Source organism: Podarcis gaigeae (assembly GCF_964106915.1).
Source record: "Podarcis gaigeae genome assembly, chromosome: 1".
NCBI lineage: Eukaryota > Metazoa > Chordata > Lepidosauria > Squamata > Lacertidae > Podarcis > Podarcis gaigeae.
This window is the reverse complement of record NC_139678.1, coordinates 113,785,721-113,804,727: the sequence shown is the minus strand read 5'-3', so window position 1 is coordinate 113,804,727 and position 19,007 is coordinate 113,785,721. Positions and strand designations below refer to the sequence as shown.

General features: G+C 42.9%; 1 protein-coding gene and 2 long non-coding RNA genes across 14 annotated transcripts in view; 2 read left to right on the top strand and 1 right to left on the bottom strand.

Annotated features, from left to right (window-relative positions):
* The window catches only part of LOC310833647, a 233,022-nt gene that overhangs the window by 17,388 nt on the left and 196,627 nt on the right, over positions 1–19,007 (top strand). The window lies entirely within an intron of this gene.
* LOC310833655 lies at positions 13,487–17,241 on the top strand. 2 transcript variants are annotated; one of them, XR_014558863.1, is made up of 4 exons: positions 13,487–13,727; positions 14,361–14,478; positions 16,281–16,418; positions 16,762–17,241. It is a non-coding gene; the product is annotated as an uncharacterized lncRNA (long non-coding RNA). The 2 variants fall into 2 exon arrangements; XR_014558864.1 differs by having other exon boundaries at positions 13,704–13,727; positions 14,361–14,447.
* Positions 16,687–19,007, bottom strand: part of ZNF385B (zinc finger protein 385B) — a 183,178-nt gene continuing 180,857 nt past the window's right edge. For all 11 annotated transcript variants that reach the window (XM_083710183.1, XM_083710180.1, XM_083710178.1 and 8 more), the window contains one exon: positions 16,687–18,082. In XM_083710183.1, coding sequence (XP_083566309.1) covers positions 17,855–18,082 — 228 coding nt within the window. In that variant the 3' untranslated portion in view covers positions 16,687–17,854. The remainder of the gene's footprint in view (positions 18,083–19,007) is intronic.

Genomic DNA, 19,007 nt, shown 5'->3' with positions numbered 1-19,007 from the left:
CATTGGTGGTTTTCTGCGTGGGCAGCCTGCTCAGAGTTTCTGGGTAGTGACTTAGTCCCAAGTGATTCATGCTTTCGGCTATGAGCATGCTTAGAATATCAGGAGAAATGACCTCACTGCTATGTGGGTAAGGAGAGGAATTCAGGAGCAGGAATACTATGTTACATTATCAACAGGTTTATTTAAATTGGGGGAAATGCCCAGGGTGTGTGAACATTCAGGGGAGCGTTATTCTGTCATCAGTCATGAAACTGGTGGATGCCAGCCAGCCAATCAGGACAAACCTTCTAGGGAGGAAAGAATGCTCCCGCCCCTTGCTTTTCCACATAGGGAAAAACATTTGTAAAGATCTAGCTCTCCAGTGATCTGACGTGCTGTAAGCCCTGGGAGCAACATTCATTACAATCGCTCGCTTCCTAAAACATGTCAGACTAACTCAATGAACAGTTTGGGAGGTCACATAATGGGTGAGATTCACCTAAGATGCCCTGCCTAAGATGCCTCCTTCTGCAACAGGAGGCTAGGGCGTGAACCAATGGATTCATGTTACAAGGAGACTCTGACTAAACATCAGGAAGAACTTTATGACAGCAAGAGTTGTTTGACAGTAGAAGAGACTCCCACAAAAGGTGATGGGCGCTCCTTCCTAGGAGATTTTTAAGCAGAGGTTGGGTGTATGATTTTAGTTAAGATTCTTGCATTGCAGGGGGTTGGACCAGAGGACCTAGTAGCTGCTTCCTACTCTACAATTCTATGATTCTGTTAACCCTAAAATGGCCTTCACTGTATTTCCAGCTGTTCCTCTGTATGGAATCTTCCTATGCCATTTTAATAGACTCTCTATTATGCAAACATAAGTGACCTTTAGTAACTTGTCAGCTTGAAAGAAAGGGGCATCTAGTAAGCCAATTTTGCTCCTGAAGGATACCCAATCCAGTATTTTATTTCTCAAATGCTATCCATTCGGAGATTCATTGAAGGAGTCCAAAGCATAATTAATAATCTCTCTGCATCCAACCTAACCTTACACCACACAGTGTGGTATCTAACTGAAAAATACACAGACATCAATCCCCCTTTTGCAGGCTGACATTTATAAAGTGCCTTGCGATTCAGTTCAAACACATTTCATTTAGTGGCCTGATCATTTTAAGTCAATAGACAAACCCATGTGTGCTGAAATAGCATCAGCATTACTTGATCAATGGTTATCTGTCTACTATATATTATGGAAAGTCGTTTGTTCGCTATGCATTTGAACACCTCTTAAGATATTGGCACCAAATTTTGGGTGATGGTTCCCGAGATTGAGAAGCAGGGTTTATGTCTACATTTGGACACAACTGCATTCCATTTTGAATCAAAATGTCAGACTGAACCTTGTAAACAATCTTTAACAACTGATTTCAAATCTCAAATATATTTTAGTTTCTTAGAATTCCCAAGCAGCTCAGGGCACAGGGTTGATAGCAAATTATACACAAAAGAGAATGAGTGACAACACCCCTCTTGGCCAGAATCATAATTTGTGCCAACTATCTGCTCAACTTGAACTTTAGATTGTTTATGAGCAAATCAAAAAGCATAGGTCTTAGTACTTAGGGCCTCCATTTTCCACAACTCTCCCTTTGGAGAACTGCCCATTTATTCCTACTTTCTGCTTCTTAACCAATTCCTGATGCACCAGAATACCTCTCCTTCTACAACTAAGTCTACTCACGAGCCTTTGGTGAGGTACCTTGTCAAAAGTGCATTATTATCACACCATTCGGTAGCTCAACAAACAGTTTTTAGATTCTAGACATTAAGGAGTTCCAGTAAGGGTGGTTTGCTCTTAAAGACACGCTAATTCCCCCCAATAAATAAACAAACCAACAAACAAACAAACAAACAATGTCTTAAGTTGAAAAAGGCCCTCGACCACAATGCCTAATATGGTTATTAGGTCCCCCATCTATTTTTTATTCAGAATTCCAATTTACATAATAAATGTGTCCTTAGACATGTATGGAGTGTTCAAAGTCCTTCTAATTTTCAGTTCCAGGCTCCAGTACAAAAATCAAGAAGTCATTCAGTTAGAATTAATGCTCCTTTTCTCTTTAAATGTTGCATTCCCTGTGGCAAAGTTACTTATGAAATGAGAGCATTTTATTTACACGGCTATGATAAATAAATAAATATCACATTTTCTGAAGGGGGAAAAAACATTACCAGGGATTGGAAATCTACCTTTCTCCATTCTGCTATATCAACAGCGCTCAGATGAAGCAGTATTGTCAAATATAGATTGAATGGGCTATGGAACGGCTATGGAACTGCATCAAACTGTGGCAAATCAACTGGGAAATATATTCTAATTTCCATTCCTCATTAGCTCACACATTTTCCTTTTCTACAACTTAACATTTGTCCTGAACACTGACATGAACCCAAACTGAATTTTTCAGCACCATTCTTTTTCTAAGATATGTATGCTATGGGTCATGTATTTGCTTATCTACTATATATTTTGGATAGTGGTTTGTCTGTCTGCTCATATGCTTGTTTTCTATAGGTTTGGACAGTGCTTTCTTCTAAAAAAATGTTTGGGAGTACTCTCATTTTGACTCAAGAAAACCACCATTTTATAGTTCAAATCGGAAAAAATAAATACAATAAATGGACAAAAGTACAAAGATTCACAAAATGTTTAGGGGTATGTACCTGTCAGGAGTAAGCATGGACCAATGGTACCAAATAGTATGGGAAACAGCCCTACTAGAAAAATTAACTAACAAACTGAAACTGACACGGGGACAAACAGAAGACACCTTCACCCCGGTATGGCTCCCCTTTATCACATACACAGCCCAACAGGACAATGACAATAATCCACCAACAGCATACAAATCAATATGGCTAACCTGATCCAAAACACCCACCCACCTCACTCACACACGAAAACAAAGATCACCACAGCCAATCACAAACAAACAATCACACCCTAGGCCAACCCCAACCTCTCTCACCACCAAAGGAACACAAGTGAACAACACAAGCACGCTGACACCAAACGCTACATACATTAAGCATAATAGAAACATCACTACCCCACCCCCATCCATCTCCCCTCCCTCCACCCCCCTTTCTTTTCTTTTTGTCTTTTTTTTTCTTCTCCCCCTAATGCCTCAACAAATGAAACGGATTTGTAAAAATGTTACCTGGAAAAAAAATACACGAGGCATTACACTTACACTGCAAAACAAGAAAACCCTTAATAAAATATTTAATAAAAAAAATGTTTAGGGGTATGTGTCCCCCTGCACACACACCCCAGAAAAAAGTACTGGGCTTGAGGGTTCTCAGGACCGGGGTGGCAGTTTTTGTTGATGTTTGGACACCAGGAACCATTTTGAATCAAGATGGTGGACTGAAATGTAACTTTGGTGTGACGTCATCCATTTTTTGCATGGAGGTAGAGCATTTTCATCAATATTTTGGGGCCAGGTCAGGTGCTCCCCAGGTCATGTCGGAGCACTAGGTTGGTGTGTGCACACAACCCCAAAACTCAAATTATACTATGGATTTAAAATTCACATTTTTGTTCCTTTTTGTTGTAGTGTCAAAGGATTCTCTGAATACAGAATAGGTTTATTATATCATACCTCAGGGTGTGTGTTTTTTAGCCGGAACTCGTTAGAACCCAGTTCTGGCACTTCTCAGGTAGGCACTGCTGCCATTATAAGAGAACAAGGGTGAGCTCCAGCACCTTTTTTTCTAGAAAAATAACACTGTAATACCTCAGTAAAGTTGCATTATCATTTTGCTGTCTCATCTTACGCCACTTGCTTTCCTTTGCCTGATATGCAGTGGTGTAGCGTGGGTTGTCAGCACCCGGGGCAAGGCAAATAATTTGCGCCCCCTAACCCCCAGATGTTGCGCCCGGCCCACGCTACGCCACTGCTGATATGCAAACACAATGGAGTTTATACAAGATGGTCAATCGGGGCTAAATAATAATGAATAGGAAGAATGCGAAAATACAAAATGGTTATTTGTGAACCATTTCCCCTTGGCTGAGGAAATCAGCCCTTCACAGTGACCATAGCTGCAGGGTATACTGAAATCTTCCTCCATACATTTCTAATATATTAGAAATACTGAGCTGGATGCAGAGTTAGTAATGCATAGATCAATGGGATTTGCTTTCAATGGGCCTACTCTATGCATGGTTAACTCTGCATCCAGCCCACTGTACACTCAGTGTAACATTCCTATTAGATTTTTTAAAAAGATAACATATAATAGCTTTCTGTTTTATATCAAAAAGACTGCTGCAGAAAACCATTTTTCCTAGTTGTACCAGGTGCTGGATCAGGTTATCTTTCCATTTCTCTTGTTAAGCAAAACATTGATCCAACTATATTCGGAGCTATAGAGCTGTTCCCAGCTCTGCCCAAAGGCTAAAGAAAGGTGAATTCTCCTCTTCCCATAAGTCTGTCTTACCTGTCCTCTGGGCTGCATAATTGTGTATCCTGCCTTGAGCGGAAGTTGCCCTGACTTTTAAGGCAACACCATAAATATAACATCATTGACCTGCAAAGGTAAACAGTGAAGGAATGTGATTTTTCGGTTTTGCTGATATTCTGGTGTGCAGTATGCAGCAATCCTAATTGTACCTTACGTGCATACAGGCATTGATTTCTTGAGTCTTAGAAATGGCAACCACTCTGAATTTACTGAAGAAGCCTCTGTAGACTTTTCTTTTCTAAAGAGGCAGTTTTGTAATGGGCTTATCCAGTACTCCCACTCAAAACGTGCGCTCGTAAAAAGCAGGCAAAACAGCTGAAAAAACACTTTTGAGCTATTGCTTATTCTGGGGGCATATTCGTGTTATATGAATCGTACTATACATTTTGGCGATTGTCCCAAGTTTTCCCCCTCCCAGCCTATTCTACTATCCGTTGTTTCTTAATTGAGCAAATATTTGGCTATTTTATGTTGTTTTGCTCTTGCTGGTTCTGCTATTTTTGCACTGTTTTCCCAGCCAAACTGACGATCGGTCGAAGGCGGGCAATAGAGAATGTACAGAGAGCGATACACAAACTTTGCAACTTGTTACGGCTTTCATGGGTCTCTAGACACAGCACAGGAGAGAAGGGGCAGCTGAATGCAAGTGTTTTCCTGCAATAGCATAGGATCTTAGGGAGCTACCCTACACTGAGTCAGATACACTGCTCCATCTAGATCAGCACTGCTTACTCTAACTGGTAGTACCGGTATCTCTCCAAGGTTTCAAACAGGGCTGGCCTACCTGGAGCTATTGGGAACGGAACCTGGGACCTTCTGCATGGAAAACAGATGCTCTAACACGGAGCTACAGCTTTTCACACATAGCCAATCCTTATGCTGAATTTGTTGCAACAGCTAATCTGCATGCAGAATAGCCTCCCACTGAACACTTAGCTGCAGACCACATGATTCAAGTTTTGCATGTTACATTATACCCAGAGACACTTTAGTATTTTTGCATGACAACAAGGAGCATCTTTGAAATTTTAGTTGGGGGGGGGGCGGCGTGGGAAATACAGTGGTACCTCGGGTTAAGTACTTAATTCGTTCCAGAGGACTGTACTTAACCTGAAACTGTTCTTAACCTTTAGCTACCACTTTAGCTAATGGGTCCTCCTGCTGCTGCTGTGCCGCTGCTGCACAATTTCTGTTCTCATCCTGAAGCAAAGTTCTTAACCTGAAGCACTATTTCTGGGTTCGCAGAGTCTGTAACCTGAAGCGTATGTAACCTGAAGCTGTACACACATACAGGTTTACCTCCTAAAACCCCAAGCAAAAAACTGCTCATGGAATGCATTCTTCCCAACTCTCCATCTCCACTGGAGCCACCTGCCTCATCTGAAAAGCCTGAAGGAGGTGCTTGGGAATGGCATTGGATACAATGCTGGGGGCTGTGGACAGAAGGGGGAGGTGGCTTCCCCTTGCGTGAGCAGAAGGCCTTTAGATCCAAGCCCATTGCTGGTGTGGATGTGTCCAGACCATGTATCTGATGAGCATTTAACAATACATTTGTCTGGCAAAGGAGAAATTTAGTCCTGTGAAGGCTAGTTGTATGAAAGTCATTGTAGACTTATGGCAAAAAAATAATAATGGAACAGGCAGCCACTTTTTTATTGCCACATTTTGTATCCCTCTCTTTCTTCAGAGAGCCAAGGACAGCATACATTGGAGTTATCCTATTTTGTCTTCAAATGACCTTGTCTGGGGGTTGGGGGGGAGAGATGGCAGCAAGCCCCAAGGTTCTTGAATGTGCTCTCAACACAACTCTTCCTGATCCAATACTCTATCTGCTATATCACATTCCTTCCTAAAAAGCAAACAACCAGGAACTTTGAGAAAAGCAGGTTCGGATTAAGGGATTTAACCTAGTTATGAGCTGTATATTACATTATTATTATTTTTCAAATGAGAAGCAAAGATTGCTTATTTCAAATCTCTATTCACTTTCAAAAGAGTTTAGTTTTGGCATGGTCTTCAGGTGCTCCAAGCCTGGCGAATCCCATAAAAAGTTTGACTCTTCTGTCTGGTATAAACATTCCTTCATCACCTCCCAAATTCCCAAATCCTTGGCAAGGGCTTTTAATTCCCTTGCACTGACTAATAAGACAGCTTTTTGGACTACAAAGACATAATGGCAATTTAAACTGAAAATTGCTTGTCCTTTATAAGGTAGCATTCCCCACCCCCTCTTTATTTTAAAATAGGTTGGATCTAAAGGTTTCTTCATTTGTATGTGACCTGTGTCTTATAGTAATCATTAGTCACATGCAGAAGGACACAGCCTTTGGAGTCAACCTATTAATTTCGTTTGTGACCAATGGAAGGGTTCAAAATAGAGAGCTGGTCTCGAGCAACCCTCCACAATTTGTTGCCCTCCAGAAGTTATAGTCTGCAATTGCTATCAACCCTAGCCAGCATGCTAGGGTTGCCATATTTTGTAGAGAGAGAAAAAGAGAGGACACATTCCCTGACTTCTAGTTTTAACTATGGTTCGCTACGATGACTCTACCCATGAAAATGAGGACATGTCCTGGAAAAAGAGGGCATATGACAACCCTAATGTTCAGGGATGATGGGCGATGTAGCCCAACAGCATATGGAGGGCTGAAGTCTACCCCACCAACCCTTCAACACAATCCAGACCTGCCTTGCCCTATAAAGCCCTGGCCCCAAACCCAGCTCCTCAGTCCGAGCAACTTTTTTGGGGGAACAGCTGCCTTGGCTAACCATGTTTCCAGTCTACTTGGGAGCCTGACCTCCAGCTGATCTTGGAACTGTGCCATGGCCTCTGATCATCCAGATACTACCTTGCTGCTTCTCTCTGAACCTGACCATTGCTTGGAGTGAAAAGGCAGGAGTCTGTTCAGCTTAAAAAACGTGTTTGGAAACAAGGGACTCCTAGAAAAATATGTAGATGCAGAAAATCAAATTTCTTCATAAGCCAATCACCACCCAGAGCACCCTAGATAAAGTGTGAATGGCCATCTGGAAGCACCGATTGTGTCCCAGCACTCTAGGGAATATGAGGTGTTTGTGGCTGGTAGTGTATAAACTTCTGCAAAGCCTATTTCTAACAGGGACTTAGCCGTGATGTCTTTCAGGGGATGTGTGCTAACAATAACCATAGAACTAGCAGGTTGCTTATGCTGAAACACTAGGAATGGGAAGTGGTTAAATACCCAGTGCAGATAATGGAGAGGAAATGAGACCACTGTAATGTCTTTGCTTTGATGCTAGCACAGTGTTCTTAAATGTTTGATTTTTAGAAGTATTGGGCATGTAGAATATATTGACTAAGGAACTGAGAAAAAGAGATTACCTCACCACCCAGCTAATTGTCTGGTTTTACTGTTAATGAAAACTACTGAAGCCAACTGTCCCATCGACAGGCATCAGAGCTGCAAAGTGGGGAATTAGCCCAAGTGCCTTCTGTGAATGTGTGTCTTACAAAAAGGAGAGAGAGAGAGAGAGAGATGCAGCAACACACATTTCAATTTTTTAGCAAGTCCATTTGATGTTATTGAGGTTCAGCACTGAGAATATTGGAACAAAACTGTGGTTTTTCACAGCAATGGTGTGAAGATTTGTGACTGGTTTTAGAGCCCATCTTCTTGGCTACTTGTCAAAGGTGCTAAATCAATTCCACAGCATCTCTCTTCCCCCACCCAAGTTTTCCCCCCAATCATTCTCTGCTATATGTAATTATATGTGATTTTCCTTCATAAATAAAATATATGTCCACCAGTGGATGTGAATAGACTCTTTTCTAACAGCAATATACATAGTATCCTAGAAGAGTGATCAGAGGCTACTTCTAAAGACAAGCTGATATGTTGACCCAGGACATTCAGACTTTAGTGGCAATGTACAACAACGTGATAGAATCGCAGCTTAAAACTGTAATGGGTCACCACATACAAAACAAATGAAGTATAACTGTAGTGAAGCTGGAATGTGGACCAATCACGGCCAATAATAATGGTCCCAATTAAGGTGCAGTTGTGAGCAACCAGTCACCTACAACCTGTAACTTCAGATGTGGCTCCCTGTTAAAGGACACATGTAGCCCCTTGAACAGGAGCATAATAATTGTGATCAGGATATTCATTCTCATGTGCCTCTACATCAGTAATGCATGCTGTTCACCTCTCGTGTTGGAGTGCAATGCTTATTTGCAATAGGGCAGGGGGAGGAACTTTCATTGTGACTGACTCATCTATTTCTACAATGAAGGAGGCTTCCTAATGTGAATCCCCAGAACTAGGAGACCACCAGGGCACAACAGAGCAAGCAGGGCTGCTTGTTGCAGCACCATGGAAAGCTCCAGGTGAGCAACTTGCCTTGACTATGGGCTTATCCACACTTCCGCTTGTCCTGCAACTGCCCCCCAGGAAAATCTGCTCTTTACCACTGAATCAGAGCAAATGTCAATTAGGTTTTCCATGGATCGACATTTGCTCTGATTCAGCACTGAAGAGTGTGTTTTTTCCCAGGGAAAAGAGCAGGTGCTTTCTAGGTGTGAGAGAAGCAAAGCATAGATGAGCCCCCAGTCTGGGACTTGACTGAAGCCTTTCAACTTCCCAAGTCCAGATAGCCCCTTTCAGGCTGCATCATTTTTTTGAGGGCAGGCTTGGAGCCTAATTCTCCTCCAAGGATTCCCACCAGGCTTCTTCCTTGTATTGTACCTTACCTTTCTCGCCCTGATCTGGCCACAGTGATCCATGCAACGGTCACCTCCAGGCTTGATTATTGTAACTGCCCTGGCTGCCCTTGAAGCTGACCCAGAAACTCCAGCGGGTGAAGAATGCCGTGGCGAGGCTCCTTACGAGGTCTTCGCCGCGGGATCACATTCATCCAGTGCTTTACCAACTGCACTGGCTCCCGGTGAAGTACAGGGTCAGGTTTAAGGTGCTGGTTTTGACCTTCAAAGCCCTATGCAGCCTAGGATCCTCGTACCTCTTCTGGTATGCCCTGCGGAGGACCTTAAGGTCCACAAATAACAACACTCCAAAGGTCCCGAGCCTCAAGGAGGTTAGATTGGTTTCAACTAGGACCAGGGCCTTTTCAGCACTGCCCCTGACTTGGTGGAACGCTCTGTCACGAGAGACTAGGGCCCTGCGGGACTTGATATCTTTCCGCAGGGCCTGCAAGACAGAGCTGTTCCGCCTGGCCTTTGGTTTGGACTCTGTCTGACCATTATGTTTCCCTCCCCTTATGGCCTCCCCTTACAGCTACTTTAAAATGAGGCTGCATTTTAACCTGTATTTTAAATTGGTTCTCCCCTCTCTTTTTCCCCTATTATGTATTTATCGTGATTTTATTGGTGTTAGCCGCCCTGAGCCTGGCTCTGGCTGGGGAGGGCGGGGTATAAATAAAATTTATTATTATTAGTAGTAGTAGTGTTAGTAGTATACTGACACAGACCATAAGAAGCTGCCATAAGCTAAGTCAGACCCTTTGATCATCCAGCTGATGTCTGCATTGACTGGCAGCAGCTTTCAAGGGCTTTAGAGAAGTACTCTGAGATGTACTTACCTGGAGGTAGAGTCAGTATCCAAAGTCAGGTCCAGTCCTGGGGTTGGACAAACAGCAATCCACATGGTCAGACAGTCCAGGGGCCAGGGAATCCGATGATCATGGGGTCAAGGATCAAGACAAGCAGCAAGGTAGGGCCAGGAACTACAGGGATTGTTGCCAGTATCTGACTGCTTCTGGAAGCTCTGCTGAAGAAAGCTGAAGCCAGCTGGTTCTCATCAGTGCCTTCTCTTTTGTGTCCTTGAAGGCTGATCAGCTGCAGGTGGAGTCACTCCACCATCTGCCCCTTCAGGCTGCTGTTTAGCAGGTGAAGCTGACTCCTGGGCCCATGATAAGGGATATTTCCATTCCAACTGGATATGCTGGGGTTTGAACCTGGAACCTTCTGCATGCAAAGCATATGTTCCACAACTAAGCTATGACCCTTCCTAAGGGAAATGTGGGTCCCTGGAGCAGAAGTGGTGTTGGTTCCACAATGCTCTGCAGGTACGGACTACAGAAGTTCTGATTTGAGGCCATCTGATTCATGGGCTCAAGATCTGACCTGGTCAAGATGCTGGAGCTCAGGCTGGTTTCTTCCTCTGGTGCTGCTGGCCTGATGGAACTGGCCAGCCCCAATCTCTGTCTGACTCAAAAGCCCAGGCTGCTGTTCAAGGGAGGGGTTTATGGCAATGCCCCCCCCCCCGTGTTCTAACAATGTGAGAAGGTCCTCTGGTTTCAATTATGTGCAAACGAAAGATAATACCTTCCCCAAATACCTTCTCCCTTGCTTCAGATAAATGAAACAGAAAAAGTTACAGGGTGAAAGACAGTTCAGTACAAAGAGTGGGAGAAATATGCAGACAAGCTCAGGGAAATGAGGAGGAAATTGTAAACTATTTGTGTTAGAAATATGGAGCTGCAAACATTCGATCATTTTAATCTCCTCACTCAGTTGTGATAAGAGAAAAATATTCAGGCAGCTCCTTTGACGCAGGAGCGTAATCTTTCTTCTTGCATGCAAGTGTCATCTTCTTCATTTTATTTTTATCCTTCCTATTTCCTCAAAAAAAGAAAGAGAAATTACCTTTCCTCTTCGCTGTGCTCCTATCGACCTCCCCTAAAGGTCCTCTTTTTTAAAATAAAATAAAATCTGTGTGTACTTTAAAGAACTCTGGTAATTTACAGAAGGTTTGGCTGCTGATAAACTACCACTATAAGATGCTGCAAAAGAGATCAGCTTTGTTGATAAAAGTCTTGAGAGGCCTCTTCTACCTGCTTCTGAAGTCCTCTGGAGATGAGAAATCATTTCCCTGGTGCTATTTCCCTGAGGCTGCATAAGCACCATGCGTCAAAAGCACATTTAAAACACATTTTCTTTCCAAAAAGATTCCTAGACACTATAGTTTGCTAAATCTGTGAGGGGTAAACTACAATTCCTATGATTTTCTTTTGCGGGGAGGGACAGATCTGCTTTAAATGTATGGTGTGTATGCAACCTGAGATAGGGCACACTTCCATTACCATCGGCTTTTGATACAGTAGGAGTGCCTGGTGATTCCCAAATCGCCATTCCTCCTTTGCCCCTTCCAGCTTTCTAAGCCCTCTTGCTACTGCACTTTATGAGCCATACACTGAGGTGATTTACGAGTGCAGTTGTTCTACACAACTCCCTGTCACAATTCCCTGAACCTGACAAGCCCGATGTTTTAAACCTCCTTTGCTGGAATAGATGAGCCCACATAATGAAACCGCATTTGCTGGAATAGCAGGCACCATTTCATGATGTTCTGCCAGCCATACACTAAACCACCACTTCTCTTCCTCAACAAGGAAGGATGGTGCTGGCCACTAACTTGGATGGCTGCAAAAGAGAACTTGACCAAACCTCCCCATTCTTCAGGAAATCAGCCCTGAGTGCTCACTGGAAGGACAGATCCTGAAGCTGAGGCTCCAATACTTTGGCCACCTCATGAGAAGAGAAGACTCCCTGGAAAAGACCCTGATGTTGGGAAAGATGGGGGGCACAAGGAGAAGGGGACGACAGAGGACGAGATGGTTGGACAGTGTTCTCGAAGCTACCAGCATGAGTTTGACCAAACTGCGGGAGGCAGTGGAAGACAGGAGTGCCTGGCGTGCTCTGGTCCATGGGGTCACGAAGAGTCGGACACGACTGAACAACAGTAAAGGGTATTAAAGGCTCTGAGCCGCAATGGCGATGTTCTACCGCCATTTTGGGTTAGCTTCATCTGCAAGGACTCATTCTTTACCTGCAATATGAATCTTTTCAGGTGTGGAGAATATAAAAGCAGACTGATGATAATAATAATACCGTAGGAGGAATGGGACAAAGGAAGTTTTGTTGTTGTCAAAATTCATTTTCAGGCACTCATCAGGAAGGATTTGATTTGCCATCAACTTTTTGAAGATTACATATCGCTCAATGTACTTTGTAACACGCCTCCCCCCCCCCCAAGCCCCACACACATTCTGGGTCGTAAGTATCATTAATCAGTTTTGTACAGCTTGCATTAAATCATTTTCAGGGAGTAATTACTGAAGTTGATTTATGATTCTAATGCCAAAGCTGGCAGTTCAGAGGCTCAGCTTGGCAGAAAGATGAAATGAAAGAAAGAAGGGAAAGAAGGGAAGGGAGGAAGCAAGGAAGTCTGTTTTCCCCTCCTCCATAGTGTGAAGACAAGCAAGGGGAGCGGAGCATAATGGCATCCTATTTACATCAGGCATGGAGATTTACAGACTGGGGACTGTCACAGGTGAAAAGAAGTTAGCTAATGAAATCTGAACTTGTGCCACAGAGACGTGGCATTGCTTGCCTCCAGTCTTCTTTCTCCCTGTGAATAATTCATTGAGGAACAACACCTCTGAAAGTCAAAGGTAAATTTCCTGTAGATTTCTCTCTGTGTGTTATGTGTGTGCTTGTTTGCTTAATTGCTTCTTAAATATAAAAACGAAGCATGCACGCCAACTTCTAGGACCTGAGACAGTTTCTCCCTCTCCCCCCATATATTTTTAGGGGTCTGGACCCCCTCAATGTTCAGAGGGTGTTCAGCTCTGACCCCTGGCTCCCTGAGACATCACAAATGTGACCTCTGGGCGTTGTGTTGGGCCCCCTCAATCAGCTTGCGAAGATGGCGTCTCTGGAACAAAGCAATACAAACACACAAGTGCGTGTACACACACACACACACACACACACACACACAAAACCACAGATAACAACCACCCACCCACCACTCACTGACTATTTCATTCCCAAAGAAGGGGACCATGAAATAAAAAAAGAATTAATTTAAAATATATGGGGGGGGGGGGGAACAAAGTTCAGAATCAAAAATTACAGAATCCATAAAAACAAATTCAGTCAATAATATTAACAGCTCTGTCATAAAGCAGACAAAACAAAAAATGTCAAAGCATTATTTTCAGGTGACTGGACCCAAGATTTGTAAAAGGGCAACTTTTTTTGCAATACTTCTCAGCACCATACATCATTTGCCCTAATAGTGTCAGATGCAAAGGTGAGACAAAATTCAAGCTACCAGGGTCACATCCAAATTATTATTATTATTTACATACCGCCCTATATCTGGAGGTCTTGGGGTGGTTCACAGAAAAGACAGGGCAGCATCACAGGACACTAGGTTTGTGGGATAAAGAGCAGAAGCCATTACTGTTAAGGATATTAGATGTTTAATTTTCCTGAATGTGGAATATTTATTTGTGTAGCTGTATGTATTTTAAAAGGGGGAGGGGGTTTCTTTAATGAACACATATCATGTGATTGTGAAGTATTTTTTGACAGTTAGTGAGTTTGTCTGTCCAGCTGTTACTGCCATCTCCGTGGTGTGTCTATGAGGAGAATACAGGACACCGTAAAAGACAGTTGTATCTCTGTAATAAGTCAGACAGAGGGTGATCGCTATAATGCATAGGGAGAATTCTGTCCAGGAGATTTCTTTATAAAGAATAAAGTAACAACCCTTTGCTGAGGTAAAGAGTGAAGTGGAAACTAAGGGAGATTGGACTCATGCTCGTATGGACATGAGCATGTAAACATGTTCTTCATTTTGATATTTATTAAAAGAATCTATTCAGTTACCCAGAAGAGTTATTAGCCTTTTTGGCTCTAAGCTACTCTGCTACTTCACATCAAGCTGAATTTTTCAATTATCAAATCACAATTACCCTGTGTACTCCCAAATTTCCTGAAAGGCATAGTCATTTTGCAGAGACGCTCGAGAAGCTGAATGTAATTCTGAATCTTTTGAATGCAGTTGAATCTGAAACCCTTCGGAAGGTTCCGGATCTGCTGTTCATGCTTCTGAAGCTGCAGCGGGTGGACAAGGTGGCTAAAATTTCAGGTGCGCTTTGGGGAATGACACTTGACACAAGGTATTATTTGTTTCTTAAAACTGTCTATATAAGGACAAAGGGAGACCAATTATTATTTTGTGACAACTTTACACAGCACCAGAAGTACAGTCTTCTTCAATAAGCCTTCTGGGTCAGAGATAGTGTTAGAAACTGAGATATGATAACTAGGAGCTGAAAGGCACCTTAAACCTAGGTTATGGGCGCAACAATGGAATGTCTAGGTTCATTTTTTAAATAACAAGAATATCAAGGTGAAAATGAATTGCAGCTGAATTATTAAGCTCATTTTTCACATGGTCTAGTATTTCCCCTGGCCACTCCCCTAATATTCTCATCTTCAGAGTAGCTGGAAGTGGCACGGCAGAAAAAGGTCCTCCTTTCCCTCCACTCTGCAGTTTTAATCTGAATTCTCAGGCACAGTACTGAGCCCAGAACTCAGAAAGTACTTGTGCTAATGAAATTCCCTGTCACAAAATGCGCCTAGAACAATGGAAGTTTCGAACAATGGTCAGAGATGGGCCAATGTAATATATTAGAGTTTATGTTCTGGTTCTCTCCATGCTGTTTTCAGGCTAAACACCTGCAACCCTTGTCCTAACAAAAAATTGGGATAAACAATAATTTATTATCATTATTAATTACCTGCCCTTCACTCTAAGGTCCCAGGCTTCTTTTTTCACCTGGAAACCATGCTGAGATCTCCCTCTAAAATGTGGCTACTTCCTGTTGAAAAGGACTAGCAAGAAGTTATGGGCACCAGATAGCTTGTGTAAATAAACAAATGTCAGCCCATCCATTGTTGAGGTAATGGATCTCTTTTTCCAAATGGCTAATACGCACTGTCCATAACCCACAGCAGAATATCTTTTTGAAGGAACTAAAACATGGGCATTTACCAGTTGCAGATCATCTTGCTCCAAAACTTCATTAGGCAAAAGTTTCCATTCAGTGTTTTAAAACTTATAATGCCAAAACAGATCCCCCTGCTTGAACAGAAATAACTCCACATCATTTCACACATTTTCTACACACACCAGCCTTCAAACTCTTTTGGACCATGTGTTGTAGCTAAGGTACAGTCCCTTCTAAAATCCCAGCAGCAAATGTGATTTAGAAATTTCCAAACATATGCGGGTGTACAACACAGGCCATTCATCCCAAAGTTCACTAGCTTCACCTGGCTATCCAAAATTAATTCCAGGTTGTTGTTGTTTTTTAGTGGCATTACTATGCTACAAATTAAGCAGTGTGATTCAATGATGCCATATGGCGAATGTTTCTGGGCCAGTGAGCCATGTATCAAAAAGACAGCTCCACTTGAACTATAATGGCACCAGACTGCTGGAGTTCATTTCGGAAGTGTTTTGTGCAGGGATGTTGAAAGGTGCTCAGGGCATCGCTCACTTTAGCAAGGAATCCAAAGGTGCTTCAACCACCTTACCCTATTGCCAGGCACAGGCAAACTCCAGCCCTCCAGATGTTTTGGACTATAATTCCCATCATCCCTAGCTAACAGGACCAGTGGTCAGGGATGATGGGAATTGTAGTCCCAAACATCTGGAGGGCCGGAGTTTGCCTATGCCTGTCCTATGCCATGCCAAGCTCGAGTGCAGGGAAAAGAATGCTCTGCATTGTTCCATCCATTTCCAGGTTCTTAGATCATCATCATCACCATCTTCTAAAAAACTTTGCCCTCCCGTTGGAAACAGTGGGAAGAAAAAGGGAGGGAGAAAATTAGAGGTGACTCTCAACACATATGCATTTTTAACCCTGCTTGCTGCTGCTCCCCCAACACAGCTCTTTTTCCCATACTGATGTAGGTGCTCCGGTTGAATGATCCTGTGGTGGCAGGGAGGACCTGACATTGGATCTTCTTCTCCAACGTCAGGGAGGGCGACCCGATCTGTCCTATGGGCTCCTGGAATGCCCTCCCAAGGACCACAGAACCGCAGCCTTAGGTAGGTGTATCTCATACGGTTTTCCATTATTGCTTTCACCGAATTAAAAACACAGCACAGCAAGACATTAAGCATTCCACAGTGATATGCAAAGTACATTATATCCATGTATTCATAATTTCAGTCATTCATTAACAATGACGGTGTAATCAAGTGACTGTGCCGCCGTTTGGTAACTTCCTAGTGTGCTGTGCTGTAATGATGCTGTTTTCAAACAGAGGTCTCATTTAAAGGTTCCACGCGAATTCTTTTGCTCATTAATAAACAGTTTGCTATTTTTCCATGTTGATTTATTAAAAACGTGCCTTCTTTAAAAAATACACATATATTTTACTCTTTACAGACTGCAGGTAAAGATGTTTTTGGAGATTATCCTTGTTGTCCCAAACGACACCTGGTGTGTCTTCGGTATCCGGATCACCTTTATAAAATGAAGTGGGGGAACCCAAGGGAAGAAAAGGGCCAGAACAGCAATATATTAATAGAAGAGACACTTAATTTTATAAATATCTTATTTTCTGTACATTATTGCATTGGGAGCCACAATTCTATGTAGCGTCATCATATAGGAAAGAAGTTTAGAAATGGCAAATATATTTATGAATAAATACACTGGTCCGCTGCCTCAACAAGCGCAAAATGTGGTAAACATATAAATTAGGAAACTCTCTTTTGAAACGGTTGTTTAGCAACACCAGTGGGAGGGGTGTGGGAACCAAAGCAAAATAAGTTAAATGAAAATAGTAAATGAGTCACAATCTTAACGATCTCATATATGGCTTTCTTATTCTGGATCTCTCTAAATAAAATGTTAAATTAAAGACATACATTAAATTCTTTAAAAGAAAAAGCTCCAGGGCTGCTCTGCTTCCAAACATTTACACGGCAACTAAAATGCTTTAAAATCGAAGGAGAGGTAAAACTCGGGTACTACACAAAATACACTAGCACGGAGCCCCAAAACAACACACAATCCCTAGCAACAGGAGCACAAAGGAAATAAGTTGCAATCTGTTCTCGAGCTGTCGTCAGCAATTCAAGCATTTGTTTCACCTAGTTTTTGCTGCAGTGAGGGAGGAAGATCCTAGTTTTCAAGTCAGACAGGAAAATATCCCATGTTCTTTGTTTTTCAATGCATGTCGTGTGTCTAAGTTAAAAAGCAGACGAACCCTCGCTATATTTTGTGCACAATTAAACGTTTCGTAAACCATTGATCCAAGTTGTGTTTGTTGAAACAATCAAACCAAACCAACTCCGAAACAACAACAAGCCTCTGTTGTCTAGATTGCAATACCCGTCGATGCAGAGTCCCACAACCCGCTTTCAAGCGTTAGTGCCTTAAAAACGCAGTCACTGGAAAAATACGGAATCTTTATTTGCTTCCTCCGGTCTCTCTTCCAATTGGCCGTAGCAATGAGATGCTGTTCATTCAACCATCAGTAGGGTGCAAACAGGATAGATGTGGGAGTAGCTCGGATGGGGCCATGCCCTGCCCTTAGGAGAGCCGTGGGTATTGCAGGTGTCTGGAACAAAGCCGCTGAAGGACGTGGAGGAAGAGTCAAAGCAGTAGATACTGCAGCAGCAGCGGCAGCTGCAGCAAGAGGAGACGAAAGGAACGCAGGGGCCAATGGCTTAATGATATCTTTCTGGAATGCGAGTTTTGCCTACAGGAAGAAGGGGCGAAAAACAATAAATGGTAATTTCACCCATTTATGAGATCCACCAAAAAGGAGGGGGGGGGGGGAATCCACATAACAACAACAACAAGTGCTGTTTTTTCAAGAACAGTAAGTGCCAGAACTCAACAAGAAGTTGTTACAGTCAATCCCTGGGAGACTTGAGGCAGCCCTGAACAGGTTTGACAACAGCCACGTTCACCACCTGCTGACGTGCTAAAAACTATGGCAAGCAGTCTCCCTAGCTGGTTTGGGGGTCGCCCCTGGTTCTGGTGCAGGTCTAATAAATACTCCCTCCCCTCCCTCGTTCTCTTAGATTCAGGCAGTTGGCTAGGGCAGCTCGGAAGGCCCTTGCACAAATGCACACACATGCAATGGCAGAGGCCCGGCTGGAAAGCTTAAAGCCTGCCGCTGCTACACAGGAGTCTGATGGAAAGGAAATACAAATTGGCCCTGCCCTACGGCTTAACCAATTACAGCTTGGAGCTACGTGGAGTCATAGATCTAAAAAAAAGTGTAGACTCGGATATGCAGGCCAGCTTCTGTTCTGACATGAAATGTTTGTGTTGGGCTTCTCAGACGTACAGTGGTACATCGGGGTACATACGCTTCAAGGAGCGTCCTCCAAGGAGCAGGTTAACAAGGAAAACCACTGATTCTAGACGTATATATATATATATGTATGTAGCCAACTGCAGCCTTTTTATATATATTTCAAGGCTTTTACATGTTATTTTCTCTTTTATGGTTTTATTTGTATAATGCCTAATAAAGGTTTGATAAGTAAGTACATACGCTTCAGGTTACAGACTCTGCTAACCCAGAAATAGTGCTTCAGGCTAAGAACTTTGCTTCAGGATGAGAACAGAAATTGTGCAGTGGTGGCACGGTGGCAGCGGGAGGCCCCATTAGC